General features: G+C 42.4%; 1 protein-coding gene across 1 annotated transcript in view; it reads left to right on the top strand.

Moving 5' to 3' along the window:
- The window catches only part of LOC128661735 (ankyrin-3-like), a 410,167-nt gene that overhangs the window by 168,789 nt on the left and 224,279 nt on the right, over positions 1 to 17,099 (top strand). Inside the window, 2 exon segments of the mRNA XM_053715956.1 lie at positions 15,696 to 15,794; positions 15,928 to 16,056. Of these exon segments, the coding sequence (XP_053571931.1) occupies positions 15,696 to 15,794; positions 15,928 to 16,056 (228 nt within the window).

The following is a 17,099-nucleotide window of genomic DNA, read 5'->3' as shown; positions in this document are numbered from 1 at the left end:
TAATGTACAAAAAAAGCTTGTGGTTTGTATGTGTGGATTTGTGGTATGTGTGTTTGGTGGAAGTGTGTTTTGTGTGTATATGAATATTTCAAGCTATGGATAAATGAGATGTCCCAAAACAATCTTGTGATGTGAGTCAGCTATTAAATATGTATATTTCCTTCTTAATTTGAGGAGAGTCCACAGCATCATTCCTTACTGTTGGAAAATACTGAACCTGGCCACCAGGAGGCAAAGACACCCCAGCCAAAGGCTTAAATACTCCCCCTACTTCCCTCATATCCCAGTCAATCTTTGCCTTTCGTCACCGGAGGTTGGAAGAGAAGTGTCAGAAGATTCAGAGTAGTTCCTTCTGAAGGGTCTCTACCCTTTAAAATGGGACTGGAGTTTTAAGTAGTCTTGCCAGCCTCTCAGTGAGAGCATTGACAAAAGTTAGAGTCTGGAGATGCAGGGAGACTCTTTCTGCAAACCCATCCAGACTCGTATTAACAGCTCCTATGCAATCAGTGTTGACCAGTTTCACTGCCTGCTTCCATCACTCAAGTCTATGTCAGGAGCGATGCTACAAGACTGTCAAAATTGAGAGGCTGTGTTTCTGTTCCATGGCATAGATTCCGGTAAGATCATTTAATTTTTTACACATATGATAACGCCAGAAGACAGGGTCACAGTGTGGCTACTTTTATCTGTATGGAATCAAGGGTTAAAATCTCCTGAGGGGGATTATTGAACAGTCGGGATTAATCACATAAGTTTATTTGATTATGCTGCAACATGTGTGAGATGGTTTTGGGCTCAGGCAGATGTTGGAACGTACAGGTTTTTACTTTCGTTTTTTAAACTGCGCATCTTAAAAGGCTTGGCGCTTTTTTTTGCTATTATAGCAGGGGCGGTCCTGCATTACGCACCATGTGACCGGGTGTGTTCACACTTATTTCCTCTTTCCTGACCGGAGAAGAAGCGGTTTCTCTGTTTTGCCTGGGTCATAGGAGGTGGTGAGTGCCCCAGCCATTGGGGGTATAAAGGTGCCGTTTTTTCTTATCAATCAATAGTCTGCTTTATAAGTGCAAGCTATGGAGGATCTGATGTGTTAGAGGGTACTCCCTCTTTACCTAATACCTGTCTATATTGTGAGGAGGCTGCGGTATACCCGCCTGCTCAACTATGTTCCACATGCCTTGATAAAGTAATCATGTCAAAGAATGTTAATATGTTTGATACCACTGAGCCATCCACCTCTGAGGAGTCTCCGTCCTGTGAGGTGCACACCCTACAGTCATCACCTAATACACATGCAGCTTTCCATAGCACTCCTAATCCTCCATCTGGAGAGGGCCTTTTACCACCAGACTTTACTGCGCAGTTACAAATGGCAGTGTCTGCGACCTTTACTGCTTTACCTTTAAAGGTCAAATATTGCTATGCTTCCCAGGGGTTATCAACTAGTGTATTGGATTTATCTGATACAAGATTATCCGATGATAAAGGCACCTCTGATATTTCAGAGGGCGCACTTTCTGGGTCAGAGTCTGCTGCCTCTAAAACTCCAGCTGCGGAGGAACAAGACTTTAGATTTAGGATTGAACATTTACGCTTTCTGTTGAAGAAAGTTTTGGCTATGTTAGAGGTCCCAGAGCCCAAATTGCCTTTGATTCCAAAATTAGATAAGGTCTACAAGGACAGGGTTGTACCACAAACTCTCCTGGTTCCTGTTAAGATGGCGAACATTATTAAGAATGAATGGGAAGGGGGCGGAGCTAGCCTAGGAAGAACATGGACGTGTTTTCTAATAGCTCCAGAATGTACTATTGAAAAATTTGCCTTATAAGGGATTTCCACAAGAATAATAGCTGACACTCTACCTATAAACGATTGAGACCCTGAGGTTTTACTAATTATGTGAATCTGGCAGTCTGGATCTACAATAGACACGATACAGCACTCCTGCATGAAGCCGTTTTGATAGCACATGGAGCAGCCATTACGGGCCTATAGTTCCCTTTTTTCCCTCAACAGCAACCTACTTTGCAAACTACAAGAGACTCCAGGTGCACCTTTGGGTATACTGCCTTTTTACCTCCTCTTAGATATCTACACATTACCGTATACTCCTCTGCCACCTTTCTATCAATATGGTGGACCTGGAAGTATGGGAAGGGAACCTTTTGCAGCGCATGGAGACGCATTACACTGAGCTAAAGCAAGACTTGAAGGCGCTGATGGAACTTGCTATGCGATTGCCGCAAACCACACCAGCAATACCACAGCATAGCGGGCTCAAAATAACTCCTACTTATGGCAATACCCACTACGCCAATGAAGGTGATGAGACCAAGGATCATACGATCTCACGTGAAAGCTGGTTACCGCGACTTCATCATGGTCCCCAACATGTGCTGACTCGTAACGGAGAGTGTGAGACCACCCCACCTATATCTCTTCCCGGCCCTGTGGACTCTCCTACCCGCTCATCATCAGCCGCAACCCCATGTGAGGATACCAGGAGATTGACCGAGTGCACCTCTCAGAGCAGAGCCGACTCCTTACAGGCTTGGTGGCAGGACTTAGCGCTGTATGAGAGCAACATCGCGGCTGCTACCCCTTTCTGCATTGCGATGCAGCTTTGTCTGACACTCAGGTCCTCGCAACCTTGCCATACAGACCTGCCTGGAAATGAAGTTCGACCCCAGGAATACACATTCAAATGCGACAGCTCTCTAGGCACAACAGCGTTCCTCCTCCTTGGTGAGAGAGATACGCTGCTTTTTGAGGATCCTTCTTGCTCAGCCAGGGACATACTGATACAAGAACTGGTGAAGAGTCAGATTCGCTATGGTATCGGTTAACTCCATTATATATTTCTCTGCCCTAACCCGGTCATGTAATTGTGTTACAAAGGTTTCAGGTTTATATCTTATTTCACACTGCCTTGCTTTTGTCGCAGTGCAGGATGTTCTTACGTTAAACATACTTTGATCTTATGATGGTTCACCATGTTTTTCATAATATGCTTACTAGTCAACTTTAAGCTGCAAGTTTTTAACATTTTGCTCATATTATTGTTCCTTCCTATATATTTGTTTGATTATAACCTGTTTCTGACACAATGCTCCTATATAGATAACATTGGCTATGAGCACCTTACTAAATGTGCCAATAGCCTGTAGCAGACAGACACTTAAACGTCACCAACTTAGATTCCATACTAATGGTGTTAGGATGGACATATCATATTATCAACTAGAATCTATCCTGTTAACTTTATTGTAGTTGAGGTACTACTTACTTCAGCTATAAGAGCTAAATATATATGTATAACGCTTTCTGAAACAATGCAATGTTAATGTTTCTTAGCTTTATAGAACCATTACATATATAGTTAGGCTTAGAGCCTTATATGTTTTAGCTCCTTCTTGGACATTATTGTGTATGGTGTCTTCTACTTAACAAAGTCTCTAGATCCTAGGTTGACATGACCCTTCAAGCATTTGAGATTGAATATCTTGCTCCTTGTAATCAGCTCAATGCTTATAGTACTTACTGGGTCAAACTATTTAGCCTTAGGTCTTGTCCTATCAGTCACCACATTGTTATACCAATCCTGAGGTATGCAAGCTACCGGCAACGACACCAATTCTTTTATTTATCTGGTAAGGATACTGTTCACTTGTGCTCTGTCTATCTGTTAAAGCATTTTTGTTATTTATAACTTATCTACCCACCTTGCAAGTTGCTACTGTTTTGTTATGGCCTCTAATGCAATGTAATGTAAGGTTTGCCCCATACTATATGTATTATAACATTATGCCTCGCAACCATTGAATAATACCCTTAGTATAAGTATTCTCACTAAACCTTTCCAAGTCCTTCCCTCACTATTTCAATACATTAAGGAAATGTATAGTTAAATGTTTATGGATCCTGAAAATATCCTGTAAAGCTCATAACATTGTATATTTCGACATCCCCACTCCATTTAGATATTTTTCTTCTTCTGTTAAGAGTCCACTCAGATTTTGAAACTAACATTATCTTAGAGACTCAGCAGCGATCACTAAACTGACAGGCTGGCTGGCTCCGCCCTCCACCCCCCCCTTCACTCTATTGAGCGGCTTTTGCCCGCTGCTATTCCCTCCCCCCTTATATACGTTGGCTCAAAAGTGGCCAATTCATCTGCCAACTCTCTACAAGCTGTCACAATTATCTTACACTGTACAAAGTGCGTCCTCCATTGCTTGATAGAGATCATATACCACATAACATAAAATGAAGTTCAATTCAATTTCGCCCTATCTCTTATCTATTATTGTCTTAAGCCTTGAAATGCCAATTTACTCACATATGTTCATCCTGTTCTGTTATTTGTTTCAAGGTACATGTAATGTCTTTATCACCTCGATGTAACACTTGTTCAAGGGCGATCCTTGTATGTTAATCTTTACTTTAACTTCAATAAAAAAATTATTTAAAAAAAAAAAAAAGAATGAATGGGAAACGATTGGTTCTTCCTTTTCCCCTTCGTCTTCCTTTAAGAAATTGTTCCCGGTCCCTGACTCTCAATTGGAGTTGTGAGGTTCCATCCCCAAGATGGATGGCTCTATATCCACTCTTGCTAAACGCACTACTATCCCGCTTGAGGATAGTTCGTCATTTAAAGAGCCTATGGATAAGAAGATAGAAACACTGTTAAGAAATGTTTCAACATACGGGATATTTGTTTCAACCGGCAGAAGCTGTTGCTGCGGTTGCTGGAGCAACTACCTACTGGTGCGACTCCTTATCTGTTTTGATCGAGGTGAAGGGTCCACTTCACGTAATCCAGGAAAGAATTAAGGCCTTAAGGGTGGCTAATTATTTTATTTGTGATGCAAATATGCAAATTATTCGCCTGAATGCTAAGGCTTCAGGTTTTTCTGTTCAAGCCCGTAGGGCACTCTGGCTGAAGTCCTGGTCTGCGGACATAACTTATAAGTCCAGACTTCTTTCCCTCCCCTTTAAGGGAGGGATTTTTTTTGGTCCAGGCCTGGACTCAATTATCACCACGGTTACTGGAGGCAAAGGTGCCTTTTTACCTCAGGAAAAGGGGAACAAGCCTAAGGGACAAGTTCCTAATTTTCGTACATTTCCTTCTTATAAATCCCAACATCAGCAGCCCTCTGCAAAGCCTGAGCAACCCAAGAGTACTTGGAAGCCGGCTCAGTCCTGGAATAAATCAAAGCAGAGCAAGAAGCCCGCCGAGACAAAGTCGGCATGAAGGGGTGGCCCACAATCTGTTTCTGGATCACATAGGAGGCAGACTGTCGCTCTTTTCAGAAGCTTGGTTTGGGGATGTGCAGGACCAGTGAGTCCTGGAGGTCATCGCTCAGGGATACAAGATAGGTTTCAAGTCTCATCCTCCCAGGGGCAGATTCCTCCTACCAAACCTGTCTTCCAGGCCAGAAAAGAGAGAAGCCTTTCTGGGGTGCGTGAGGGATCTATCCTCCCTAGGAGTCATTGTCCCGGCACCTCTCACAGAAAGAGGTTTGCAATACTATTCAAACCTTTTTGTGATCCCAAAGAAGGAGGGAACTTTCCGCCCAATTCTGGACCTAAAGTGCTTAAACAAATTCCTATCTGTCCTCTCGTTCAAGATGGAGATGATAAGATCCATCCTTCCCTTAGTTCAGGAAGAACAGTTCATGACCACTATAGATCTGAAGGATGCTTACCTTCATGTTCCAATCCACAAGGAACACTTCAATTTCCTAGGGTTTGTGTTCCTAGACCAGCACTTCCAGTTTATTGCAGTATAGCAGTAGCTCCATGCATGGATGATATTCTGGTTCAGGCACCATCTTGTCATCTGGCAGAAGACCATTCGAAATCTCTTCTGTTTCTTCTTCGATCTCATGGATGGAAGATAAACTTAGAAAAGAGTTCTCTTATTCCCAGGACCAGGGTGGAATTCCTGGGTACTATAATAGACTCCATATCCATGAGGATATTCCTTACAGACCAGAGACATTACAAGCTAACTTCCACTTGTCTTGCCCCCCAGACATCCTTAAGGCCCTCTGTTGCTTGGTGTATGGAGGTGATTGGTCTCATGGTGTCCAGCATGGACATCATTCCTTTTGTCAGATTTCCACTACAGCTGTGCATGCATAGACATTGGAATGGCAATCATTTGGATCTGGCTCAACAGATTTCTCTAGACAACTGGTCGAGAAAATCGCTGTCCTGGTGGCTCTGTCCAGATCACCTGTCCCAAGGAACATCCTTCTTGACACCATCCTGGGAGATTGTGACTACAGACGTAAGGCTATCAGGATGGGGAGCTGTTTGGAATGCCAGTAAGGCACAGGGTCTGTGGACTCGAGAGGAATCCTTCCTCTCGATCAACATTTTGGAACTTCTGAAGGCTTGGTCTCTTCTGGGTTCGTCCCAGTTTATCAGATTCCAATCAGACAACATAACCTCGTTGGCTTACATCATCCATCAGGGGGGAACGAGAAGCTCCCTAGCAATGAGGGAAGTATCTCGGATTCTGGAGTGGGCGGAGGCCTACAACTGCTCACTGTCAGCAATCCATATTCCGGGTGTGGACAACTTTGAAGCGGATTTCCTCAACAGACAATCCTTTCATCCAGGGGAATGGTCTCTCTATCCTGAGGTGTTTGCGGAGATTTGCAACAAATGCAAATGCAAACAAAAAGCTCCATTCCAAGATACCCAGATATGGGTCATGGTCCAGGGATCCTCAAGCAGAGCTAATAGATGCATTAGCAGTGCCTTGGAGGTTCAAGCTGATTTACATTTTCCCGCTGTTACCACTTCTTCCTCGCATAGTGGCCAGCATCAAGCAGGAGCAGGCATCAGTGATACTGATTGCTCCATTGTGGCCACAAAGGATGTGGTTCACGGACCTGGTGGGGATGTCCTCATCTCCTCCATGGAAGTTACCTTGTCACAGGGATCTGCTGGAACAGGGTCCTTTTGTTCATCAAAATCTAGATTCTCTCAGGCTGACTGCGTGGAGATTGAATGCTTAGTCCTAGCCAAGAGAGGTTTCTCTAAAAGGGTTATTGATACTCTCATTCAGGCTCAGTAGCCTGTTACTCGTTGCATATATCATAAGTTGTGGAGAGCTTACTTATTCTGGTGGGAAGAACGTGGTTCAGCCTGGCATAAGATTAAGGCTGCCAGGATACTTTCTTTTTTCCAGGAGAAGGGCCTTTCTGCCAGTTCCCTGAGGGGACAGATTTCGGCCCTATCTATTTTGCTGCACAAGAGGCTCGCAGAGCTCCCTGATGTGCAATCTTTCGTTAAGGCTCTGATTAGGATCAGACCTGTGTTTAGATCTAATGCTCCACCTTGGAGTTTAAATCTTGTTCTTTAAATCTTGTTCTTTTGCAACGGGCTCCATTTGAGCCTATGCATTCGGTTGACATCAAATTGTTGTCTGTGAAGGTTCTTTTTCTATTGGCTATTGAGTCGGCACACAGAGTTTTTGAAATAGCTGCCTTGCAATGTGAGCCTCCTTATATGGTGTTCCACATTTATAAGGCTGTTCTACGTACCTGCTTGGGTTTTCTTCCTAAGGTTATGTCTGATTGCAACATCACTCAGAGATTGTGGTTCCTTCCTTGTGTCCTAATCCTTCTTTGAAGAAACATTTACTTCTTAATCTGGATGTGGTTCGAGCTTTGAAGTTTTATCTTCAAGCTACTAAGGATTTTAGGCAAACTTCTTCCTTGTTTGTTATCTACTCTGGGAAGCAGAAAGGGTCTGAAGGCTTCTTCGACTTCCTTATCTTTTTGGTTGAGGAGTGTTATACGCTTAGCTTATAAGTCAGCGGGGCTTAGACCTCTCAGAGGATTACAGCTCATTCCACTGCTACCTGGTCCTCTTTACATACTTATTCTAAATTTTACAAGTTTTACGTTTTTGTTTTGGCCAAAGCAGCTTTTGGGAGAAAGGTGTTTTGCAGGCTGTGGTGCCCTCAGATTAGGGTTCGCCTCTTTTTTACCCCTCCCATTATCATTCAGTGTCCTCTAGAGCTTGGGTATAGTTTTCCCAACAGTAACAAATGATGCTGCCGACCCTCCTCATATTAAGAAGGAAAACATAAATTATGCTTACCAGATAATTTAAATTCCTTCTGTATGAGGAGAGGTCTTCTCTTCTGGCATCATTTATACCCTGATATTTCTCTTACTGTTCCTTGTTCCCTTGACAGAATGACTGGGATATGAGGGAAGTAGGGGGAGTATTTAAGCCTTTGGCCTCCTCCTCATGGCCAGGTTCAGTATTTCCCAACAGTAAGGAATGATGCCATGGACTCTCCTCATACAGAAGGAAATTAAATTATCAGGTAAGCATAATATGTGTTTTTGGACACTTTTGATTAAGACAAAGCAATGGTTTGGTATATGTACAGCACTCTAAACAGCACTGTAAACACACAAACTGGTCTCACTTCCATTAGATACTGGGGAGGTAGGCTGTGGGGCAAGCTTCCCTGATTCTGTACTGGCTGTACTGACCATTGTTCCAACCCTGGTTTCTATTAAACAAATATACCTTAAATGGGCATTTACTGCACATAGCTATATACAAAGTGGTGTGTGTGAGGTGTGTGTCTGAGGTGTGTGTGTGTGTGTGAGATGTGTGTGTGTGTGAGGTGTTAGGTGTGTGTGATGTGTGTGAGGTGTGTGTGTGTGGTGTGTTAGGTGTGTGTGTGTGTGTGTGTTTATGAGTTGTGTGAGGAGTGGGTGTGTAAGGTGTGTGTGTGAGGTGTGGTGTGTGTGTGTGTGTGTGTGGTGTGAGGTGCCTCTGTGTGTGTGTGTGTGTGGTGTGTGTGTGTGAGGGGTGTGTGTGTGTGCCTGTCTATTTCTTCAGATCCCATGAAGCTTAGGCAGGAATAAGTCTTGGGGCAAGAGAATACGTTTTCTCTTGTAAGGTGTATCCAGTCCACGGATCATCCATTACTTGTGGGATATTCTCATTCCCAACAGGAAGTTGCAAGAGGACACCCACAGCAGAGCTGTAATATAGCTCCTCCCCTAACTGTCATAGCCAGTCATTCTCTTGCAACTCTCAACAAGCTAGGACGTTGTAGGAGAGAGTGGTTAAATATAGCTAGTTTATTTTCTTCAATCAAAAGTTTGTTATTTTTAAATAGTACCGGTGTTGTGCTATTTTATCTCAGGCAGTAAATAGAAGAAGAATCTGCCTGAGGTTTCTATGATCTTAGCAGGTTGTAACTAAGATCCATTGCTATTCTCACATATGTCTGAGGGGATTACACAGATGAGGTAACTTCAGCGAGAGAATGGCGTGCAGTTTATTCTGCTATCAGGTATGTGCAGTTATAATTTTTTCTAGGGATGGAAAACACTAGAAAATGCTGCTGATACCGGATTAATGTAAGTTAAGCCTGAATACAGTGATTTAATAACGACTGGTATCATGCTTACTCCCAGGGGTAATACCCTTATGATATTTACAATATAAAACGTTTGCTGGCATGTTTAATCATTTTTATATATGCTTTGGTGATAAAACTTTATTGGGGCCTAGTTTTTTCCACATGGCTGGCTTAAATTTTTGACTAGAAACAATTTCTACTGTTGTAGTATAAAAGTTACAGTTGGTGCAGTTAAAATTACAAACTGTGACATCCAGCTTCCCTCAAAGGCCCTCTGAATGCTATAGGACATCTCTAAAGGGCCCAAAGGCTTTCCAAAGTCGTTTATTGGGGAAGGTAGGGCCACAGCTTGCTGTGGCAGTTGGTTGTGACTGTTAAAAAACGTCTATTTTGTTTTTTTGATCCGTTTTTTGAACTAAGGGGTTAATCATCCATTTGCAAGTGGGTGCAATGCTCTGTTAGCCTATTATACACACTGTAAAAATTTCGTTTGATTTACTGCATTTTTTCACTGTTTTTCAAATTCTGACAAAATTTGTTTCTCTTAAAGGCACAGTACCGTTTTTTATATTTGCTTGTTAACTTGATTTAAAGTGTTTTCCAAGCTTGCTAGTTTCATTGCTATTCTGTATAAACATGTCTGACATAGAAGAAACTCCTTGTTTATTATGTTTAAAAGCCATGGTGGAACCCCCTCTTAGAATGTGTACCAAATGTACTGATTTCATTTTATGCAATAAAGATCATTTTCTGTCTTTAAAAAATGTATCACCAGAGGAATCTGACGAGGGGGAAGTTATGCCGACTAACTTTCCCCACGTGTCAGACCCTTTGACTCCCGCTTAAGGGACACACGCTCAAATGGCGCCAAGTACATCTAGGGCGCCCATAGCATTTACTTTACAAGACATGGCGGCAGTCATGGATAATACACTGTCAGCGGTATTAGCCAGACTACCTGAACTTAGAGGTAAGCGAGATAGCTCTGGGGTGAGACAAAATGCAGAGCATACTGACGCTTTAAGAACCATGTCTGATACTGCCTCACAATATGCAGAAGCTGAGGAAAGAGAGCTTCAGTCAGTGGGTGATGTTAATGACTCAGGAAAGATACCTGATTCTAATATTTCTACATTTAAATTTAAGCTTGAACACCTCCACGTGTTGCTTAGGGAGGTTTTAGCTGCTCTGAATGACTGTGATACCATTGCAGTGCCAGAGAAATTGTGTAGACTGGATAAATACTTTGCAGTGCCGGTGTGTACTGATGTGTTTTCCAAATACCTAAAAGGTTTACAGAAATTATTAATAAGGAATGGGATAGACCAGGTGTGCCGTTCTCTTCCCCTCCTATTTTTAGAAAAATGTTTCCAATAGACGCCACCACATGGGACTTATGGCAGACAGTCCTTAAGGTGGAGGGAGCAGTTTCTACTCTAGTAAAGCGTACTACTATCCCTGTCGAGGACAGTTGTGCTTTTTTTTTTAGATCCAATGGATAAAAAATTAGAGGTTACCTTAAGAAAATATTTATTCAACAAGGTTTTATCCTACAGCCCCTTGCATGCATTGCCCCTGTCACTGCTGCTGCGGCGTACTGGTTTGAGTCTCTGGAAGAGGCTTTACAGGTAGCGACTCCATTGGATGACATACTTGGCAAACTTAGAGCACTTAAGCTAGCCAATTCTTTTATTCTGATGCCATTGTTCATTTGACTAAACTAACAGCTAAGAATTCTGGTTTTGCTATACAGGCACGCAGAGCGCTATGGCTTAGATCATGGTCAGCTGACGTGACTTCAAAATCTAAGCTACTTAACATTCCCTTCAAGGGGCAGACCCTATTCGGGCCTGGTTGAAGGAGATTATTGCTGATATCACTGGAGGAAAAGGTCATGCCCTTCCTCAGGACAGGTCCAAATCTAGGGCCAAACAGTCTAATTTTCGTGCCTTTCAAGACTTCAAGGCAGGTGCGGCATCAACTTCCTCTAATAATAAACAAGAGGGAACTTTTGCTCAATCCAAGACGGTCTGGAGACCAAACCTGACATGGAAAAAAGGTAAGCAGGTAAAAAAGCCTGCTGCTGCCTCTAAGACAGCATGAAGGAACGGCCCCCTATCCAGGAACGGATCTAGTAGGGGGCAGACTTTAACTCTTTGCCCAGGCGTGGGCAAGAGATGTTCAGGATCCCTGGGCGTTGGAAATTATATCCCAGGGATATCTTCTGGACTTCAAAGCTTCCCCCCCAAAAGGGAGATTTCACCTTTCACAATTATCTGCACACCAGATAAAGAGAGAGGCATTCTTACACTGTGTACGAGACCTCCTAGTTATGGGAGTGATCCATCCAGTTCCAAAGGAGGAACAGGGACAGGGTTTTTACTCAAATCTGTTTGTGGTTCCCAAAAAAGAGGGAACCTTCAGACCAATTTTGGATATAAAGATCTTAAACAAATTCCTCAAAGTTCCGTCGTTCAAGATGGAAACTATTCGTACCATCCTACCACTGATCCAGGAGGGTCAATATATGACTACAGTGGATCTAAAGGATGCTTATCTTCACATTCCGATACACAAAGTTCATCATCGGTTTCTCAGGTTTGCCTTTTAAGACAGGCATTACCAGTTGTAGCTCTTCCCTTGGGATTAGCTACAGCCCCAAGAATCTTTACAAAGGTTCTAGGGTCACTTATGGCGGTCCTAAGGCCGCGGGGCATAGCAGTAGCACCTTATTTAGACGACATCCTGATACAGGCGTCAAACTTCCAAATTGCCATGTCTCATACGGACGTAGTACTGGCATTTCTGTGGTCGCATGGGTGGAAAGTGAACGAGGAAAAGAGTTCTCTATCCCCACTCACAAGAGTTTCCTTTCTAGGGACTCTGATAGATTCTGTAGAAATGAAAATTCACCTGACGGAGTCCAGGTTATCAAAGCTTCTAAATTCCTGCCGGGTTCTTCATTCCATTCCGCGCCCTTCGTGCCGTTTGCACGCTTACATCTCAGACCGCTGCAACTATGCATGCTCAGTCAGTGGAGCGGAGATTACACAGATTTGTCCCCTCAACTGAATCTGGACCAAGAGACTAGGGATTCTCTTCTCTGGTGGCTATCTCGGGTCCATCTGTCCAAAGGTATGACCTTTTGCAGGCCAGATTGGACAATTGTTACGACAGATGCCAGCCTTCTAGGTTGGGGTGCAGTCTGGAACTCCCTGAAGGCTCAGGGATAGTGGACTCAGGAGGAGTCTCTCCTTCCATTAAATATTCTGGAACTAAGAGCGATATTCAAGGCTCTTCAGGCTTGGCCTCAGTTAGCAACTCTGAGGTACATCAGATTTCAGTCGGACATCATCACGACTGTAGCTTACATCAACCATCAAGGGGGAACGAGAAGTTCCCTAGAGATGTTAGAAGTTTAAAAAATAATTTGCTGGGCAGAGATTCACTCTTGCCACCTATCAGCTATCCATATCCCAGGTGTAGAGCACTGGGAGGCGGATTTTCTAAGTCATCAGACTTTTCATCCGGGAGAGTGGGAACTCCATCCGGAGGCATTTGCACAACTGATTCATCGTTGGGGCAAACCAGAACTGGATCTCATGGCGTCTCGCCAGAACGCCAAGCTTCCGTGTTACGGATCCAGGTCCAGGGATCCCAAGGCGACACTGATAGATGCTCTAGCAGCGTCCTGGTCTTTCAACCTGGCTTATGTGTTTCCACCGTTTCCTCTGCTCCCTCGACTGATTGCCAAGATCAAGCAGGAGAGAGCATTGGTGATTCTGATAGCACCTGCATGGCCACGCAGGACCTGGTATGCAGATCTAGTGGACATGTCATCCTTTCCACCATGGTCTCGGCCTCTGAAACAGGACCTTCTACTTCAGGGTCTTTTCAACCATCCAAATCTAATTTCTCTGAGGCTGACTGCCTGGAGATTGAACGCTTGATTTTATCAAAGCGTGGCTTCTCCGAGTCAGTTATTGATACCTTAATACAGGCACGAAAGCCTGTCACCAGGAAAATTTACCATAAGGTATGACGTAGATATCTTTATTGGTGTGAATCCAAGGGTTACTCATGGAGTAAGGTCAGGATTGCTAGGATATTATCTTTTCTCCAAGAAGGTTTGTAAAAAGTATTGTCAGCTAGTTATGCGCCTGGCAGATGTTCCAGACATTCAGGCATTTTGTCAGGCTTTAGTTAGAATCATGCCTGTGTTTAAACCTGTTGCTCCACCATGGAGCTTAAACTTGGTTCTTAAGGTTCTTCAAGGAGTTCCGTTTGAACCTCTTCATTCCATAGATATCAAGCTTTTATCTTGGAAAGTTCTTTTTTTGGTAGCTATTTCCTCGGCTCGTAGAGTCTCTGAGCTATCTGCCTTACAATGTGATTCTCCTTATCTGATTTTTCATACGGATAAGGCAGTCCTGCGTACCAAACCTGGGTTCTTACCTAAGGTGGTATCTAACAAGAATATCAATCAAGAGATTGTTGTTCCATCCTTGTGTTACACAATTTGGACGTGGTCCGTGCTTTAAAGTTTTACTTACAAGCTACTAAAGATTTTCGTCAAACATCTGCTTTGTTTGTTGTCTACTCTGGACAGAGGAGAGGTCAAAAGGCTTCGGCAACCTTTTTCTTTTTGACTAAGAAGTTTAATCTGCTTAGCCTATGAGACTGCTGGACAGCAACCTCCTGAAAGGATTACAGCTCATTCCACTAGAGCTGTGGCTTCCACTTGGGCCTTTAAAAATGAGGCTTCTTTTGATCAGATTTGCAAGGCGACAACTTGGTCTTCGCTTCATATTTTTTAAAAATTTTACAAATTTTATACTTTTGCTTCTTTGGAGGCTATATTTGGGAGAGAGGTTTTACGGGCAGTGGTTCCTTTCATTTAAGTTCCTGCCTTGTCCCTCCCTTCATCCGTGTACTTTAGCTTTGGTATTGGTATCCCACAAGTAATGGATGATCCGTGGACTGGATACACCTTACAAGAGAAAACACAATTTATGCTTACCTGATAAATTTATTTCTCTTGTGGTGTATCCAGTCCACGGCCCGCCCTGTCATTTTAAGGCAGGTAATTTTTAAATTTAAACTACAGTAACCACTGCACCCTATGGTTCCTCCTTTCTCGGCTTGTTTTCGGTCGAATGACTGGCTATGACAGTTAGGGGAGGAGCTATATTACAGCTCTGCTGTGGGTGTCCTCTTGCAACTTCCTGTTGGGAATGAGAATATCCCACAAGTAAAGGATGATCCGTGGACTGGATACACCACAAGAGAAATAAATTTATCAGGTAAGCATAAATTGTGTTTTTTTTTTTTTAAATCATTAATAGGTTTAGAACTATATACAAAGTGTTATAATCTTAAAACAAATGTGTAATAAGCGTATAACTGCGTATTACACATTTACATATGACACTGTGAAAATTTGGAGTTGAAAAAGTGGGACCACTAAGAAATTTCATGGGACCACTAGCTCTTGGGCAACTTTTTCGAGAGAGAGAGACATAAATACATATGTATAAATTTATATACATATATATTTATAATTTGGTGCCCATTGCTGCGCGACTTACCCCCTTCACTGTGCTAGTTTCTCTTCCGTGTTTGACGGCATGAGAACGAGGCTCTCATTTGAGCCTATTGAGGCACGCTCTTGTGAACACAAAGCTTCCCTGCAATGCGAATGCGTGCGCTGGTATTACTGAGTGGAGCACAAATATTGCGCTTGCTTAAGCGGAATTTAGAGCTTCACTTGTAATCTACACCTGAGTGGACTCTGGTGCCAAAAGAACTTGCAACTAGTAGGTGTATAGTTGGCAATTTAACCAACAGAGCCATCTGATTGGCTTTCAGCAAAAACAGAACCTGCCATATAGTTACATACCTCACAATATTTCCTGTAGATCCAGAAGCAAAGTTGTGGCTAACTGAGGGTGGTGTCACATCAAGTTTGGACAGATTTTGGGGGAGTAGTGGGCATGGATGGTGGGGAGGGGCTGGGAGAGTAGTGGTTAGATTGTATGTGTGACTATGGCAGTGCTCGGCAACCTGGGACTTTTATAAGGTTATGGGTAGCAGGCAGAGCTCCAAGACTATTACAATCTGACATAATGAAGGATCATTGGGGAATGGTAATTAGATGTACAAAATCATTATCACTAAAAGCTGTTAATTATCCACATATTTTACTTTTGGTATTCTAAGCATTAAGCATTTCTCTTTGACTTGTAGATTTTAATGTTGATCATTGACCATTTTAATTCCTTTCTAGAATGGGGAAACAGCAATGCATATAGCGGCTCAGAATGGCAACTTAAAGATGCTCACGGCCCTTATTGAAGAGGGAGGGGAACTGACTTGGCAGTCAAAGGTAATTCAAAATGGGTGTGTCATGTATATCTGTACTAACTTGAATAACACTCTGTAACTATTAGACTAGTAAAATATATTTCAAGTGGCAAACACAATGTACAGTATATATTAATTACTTCTTACTTCTCAAGGCCAAGGAAAACCCCCTGCATATAGCAGTACGTCACTGTCACCTACCTGTTGTACAAGTCATACTAAACTATCTGGCAAGCGAGAAGAGTAGAGCGGATGCTGTTGCATGTGTAAATCAGCCTAACAAGGTGAGAGCAAAATTCTATGAACTTACTGGAAACATAAAAAGGGCAGATATATTACGGTACAGTATAACGACTGCATACACATTCAGCTTCTGTATCAGGGTGCTATTTTTAGTCATGAGATTCTACAGACAGTAGGGGTCTATACGGGTGCAGCCCCAAGCATTATTTTAGCCATATATTTGCAAGGTAACTTCCTTTTTACATGTCTTTTGCTTGACCCAGGGATGACTTTGCCGAATGGAATGTAAAAAACCAAGCTGACACTTTTTTATTTTGTATACTTTTTAGTTTGTTATTTATTGTAATCTTTTTATTTCTTGCAATCCTATTTTTTTTATTTGTTGTAATCTTGTTTTTATTTTATTTTAATGTAATGTTAGAATTTTTTAATTTTAATGTAAAGTTAGGATTTTTTATTTTGGATAATGTTAGTTTATTTAAAAAGTAATAGTAATTTATGTTTTTTATTTTTAGTCATTTTTAATTAATTTTTAAGGTAGATAGTATTTTGTTATTTTATGTTAGTGTATTTTAATTGGGGTTAACTTAGGGGGTGTTAGGTTAGGGGCCTTTGTTATTAGGTTAATACTTTGCCTTGTGGGTGGGTGGCAGTTTAGGGGTTAATAGGTTAATTAGATAGTTTGCGTTATTGGGGTTTGCCGGATAAGGGGTTAATACTTTTATTAGGTACTTTGCGATGTGGGTGGATGGCGGATTAGGGGTTAATACTTTTATTAGAGACTTTGTTATGTGGGTGGATGGCAGATAAGGGGTTAATACTTTTATTAGGTTCTTTGGGATGTAGATGGATGGCAGATTAGGGGTTAATACTTTTATTACGTACTTTGCGATGTGGGTGGATGGCGGATTAGGGGTTAATACTTTTATTAGGTACTTTGCAATGTGGATGGAAGGCGAATTAGGGGTTAATATTTTTATTAGGTACTTTGTGATGTGGGTGGATGGCGGATTAGGGGTTAATACTTTTATTAGTTATTGGGATGTGGTGGTTTAGAGGTAGAAATTGCGCATGCGCTAGGTGT

The sequence above is a fragment of the Bombina bombina genome, chromosome 5 (assembly GCF_027579735.1).
Source record: "Bombina bombina isolate aBomBom1 chromosome 5, aBomBom1.pri, whole genome shotgun sequence".
Lineage (NCBI taxonomy): Eukaryota > Metazoa > Chordata > Amphibia > Anura > Bombinatoridae > Bombina > Bombina bombina.
This window is presented reverse-complemented; position numbering and strand designations above follow the sequence as displayed.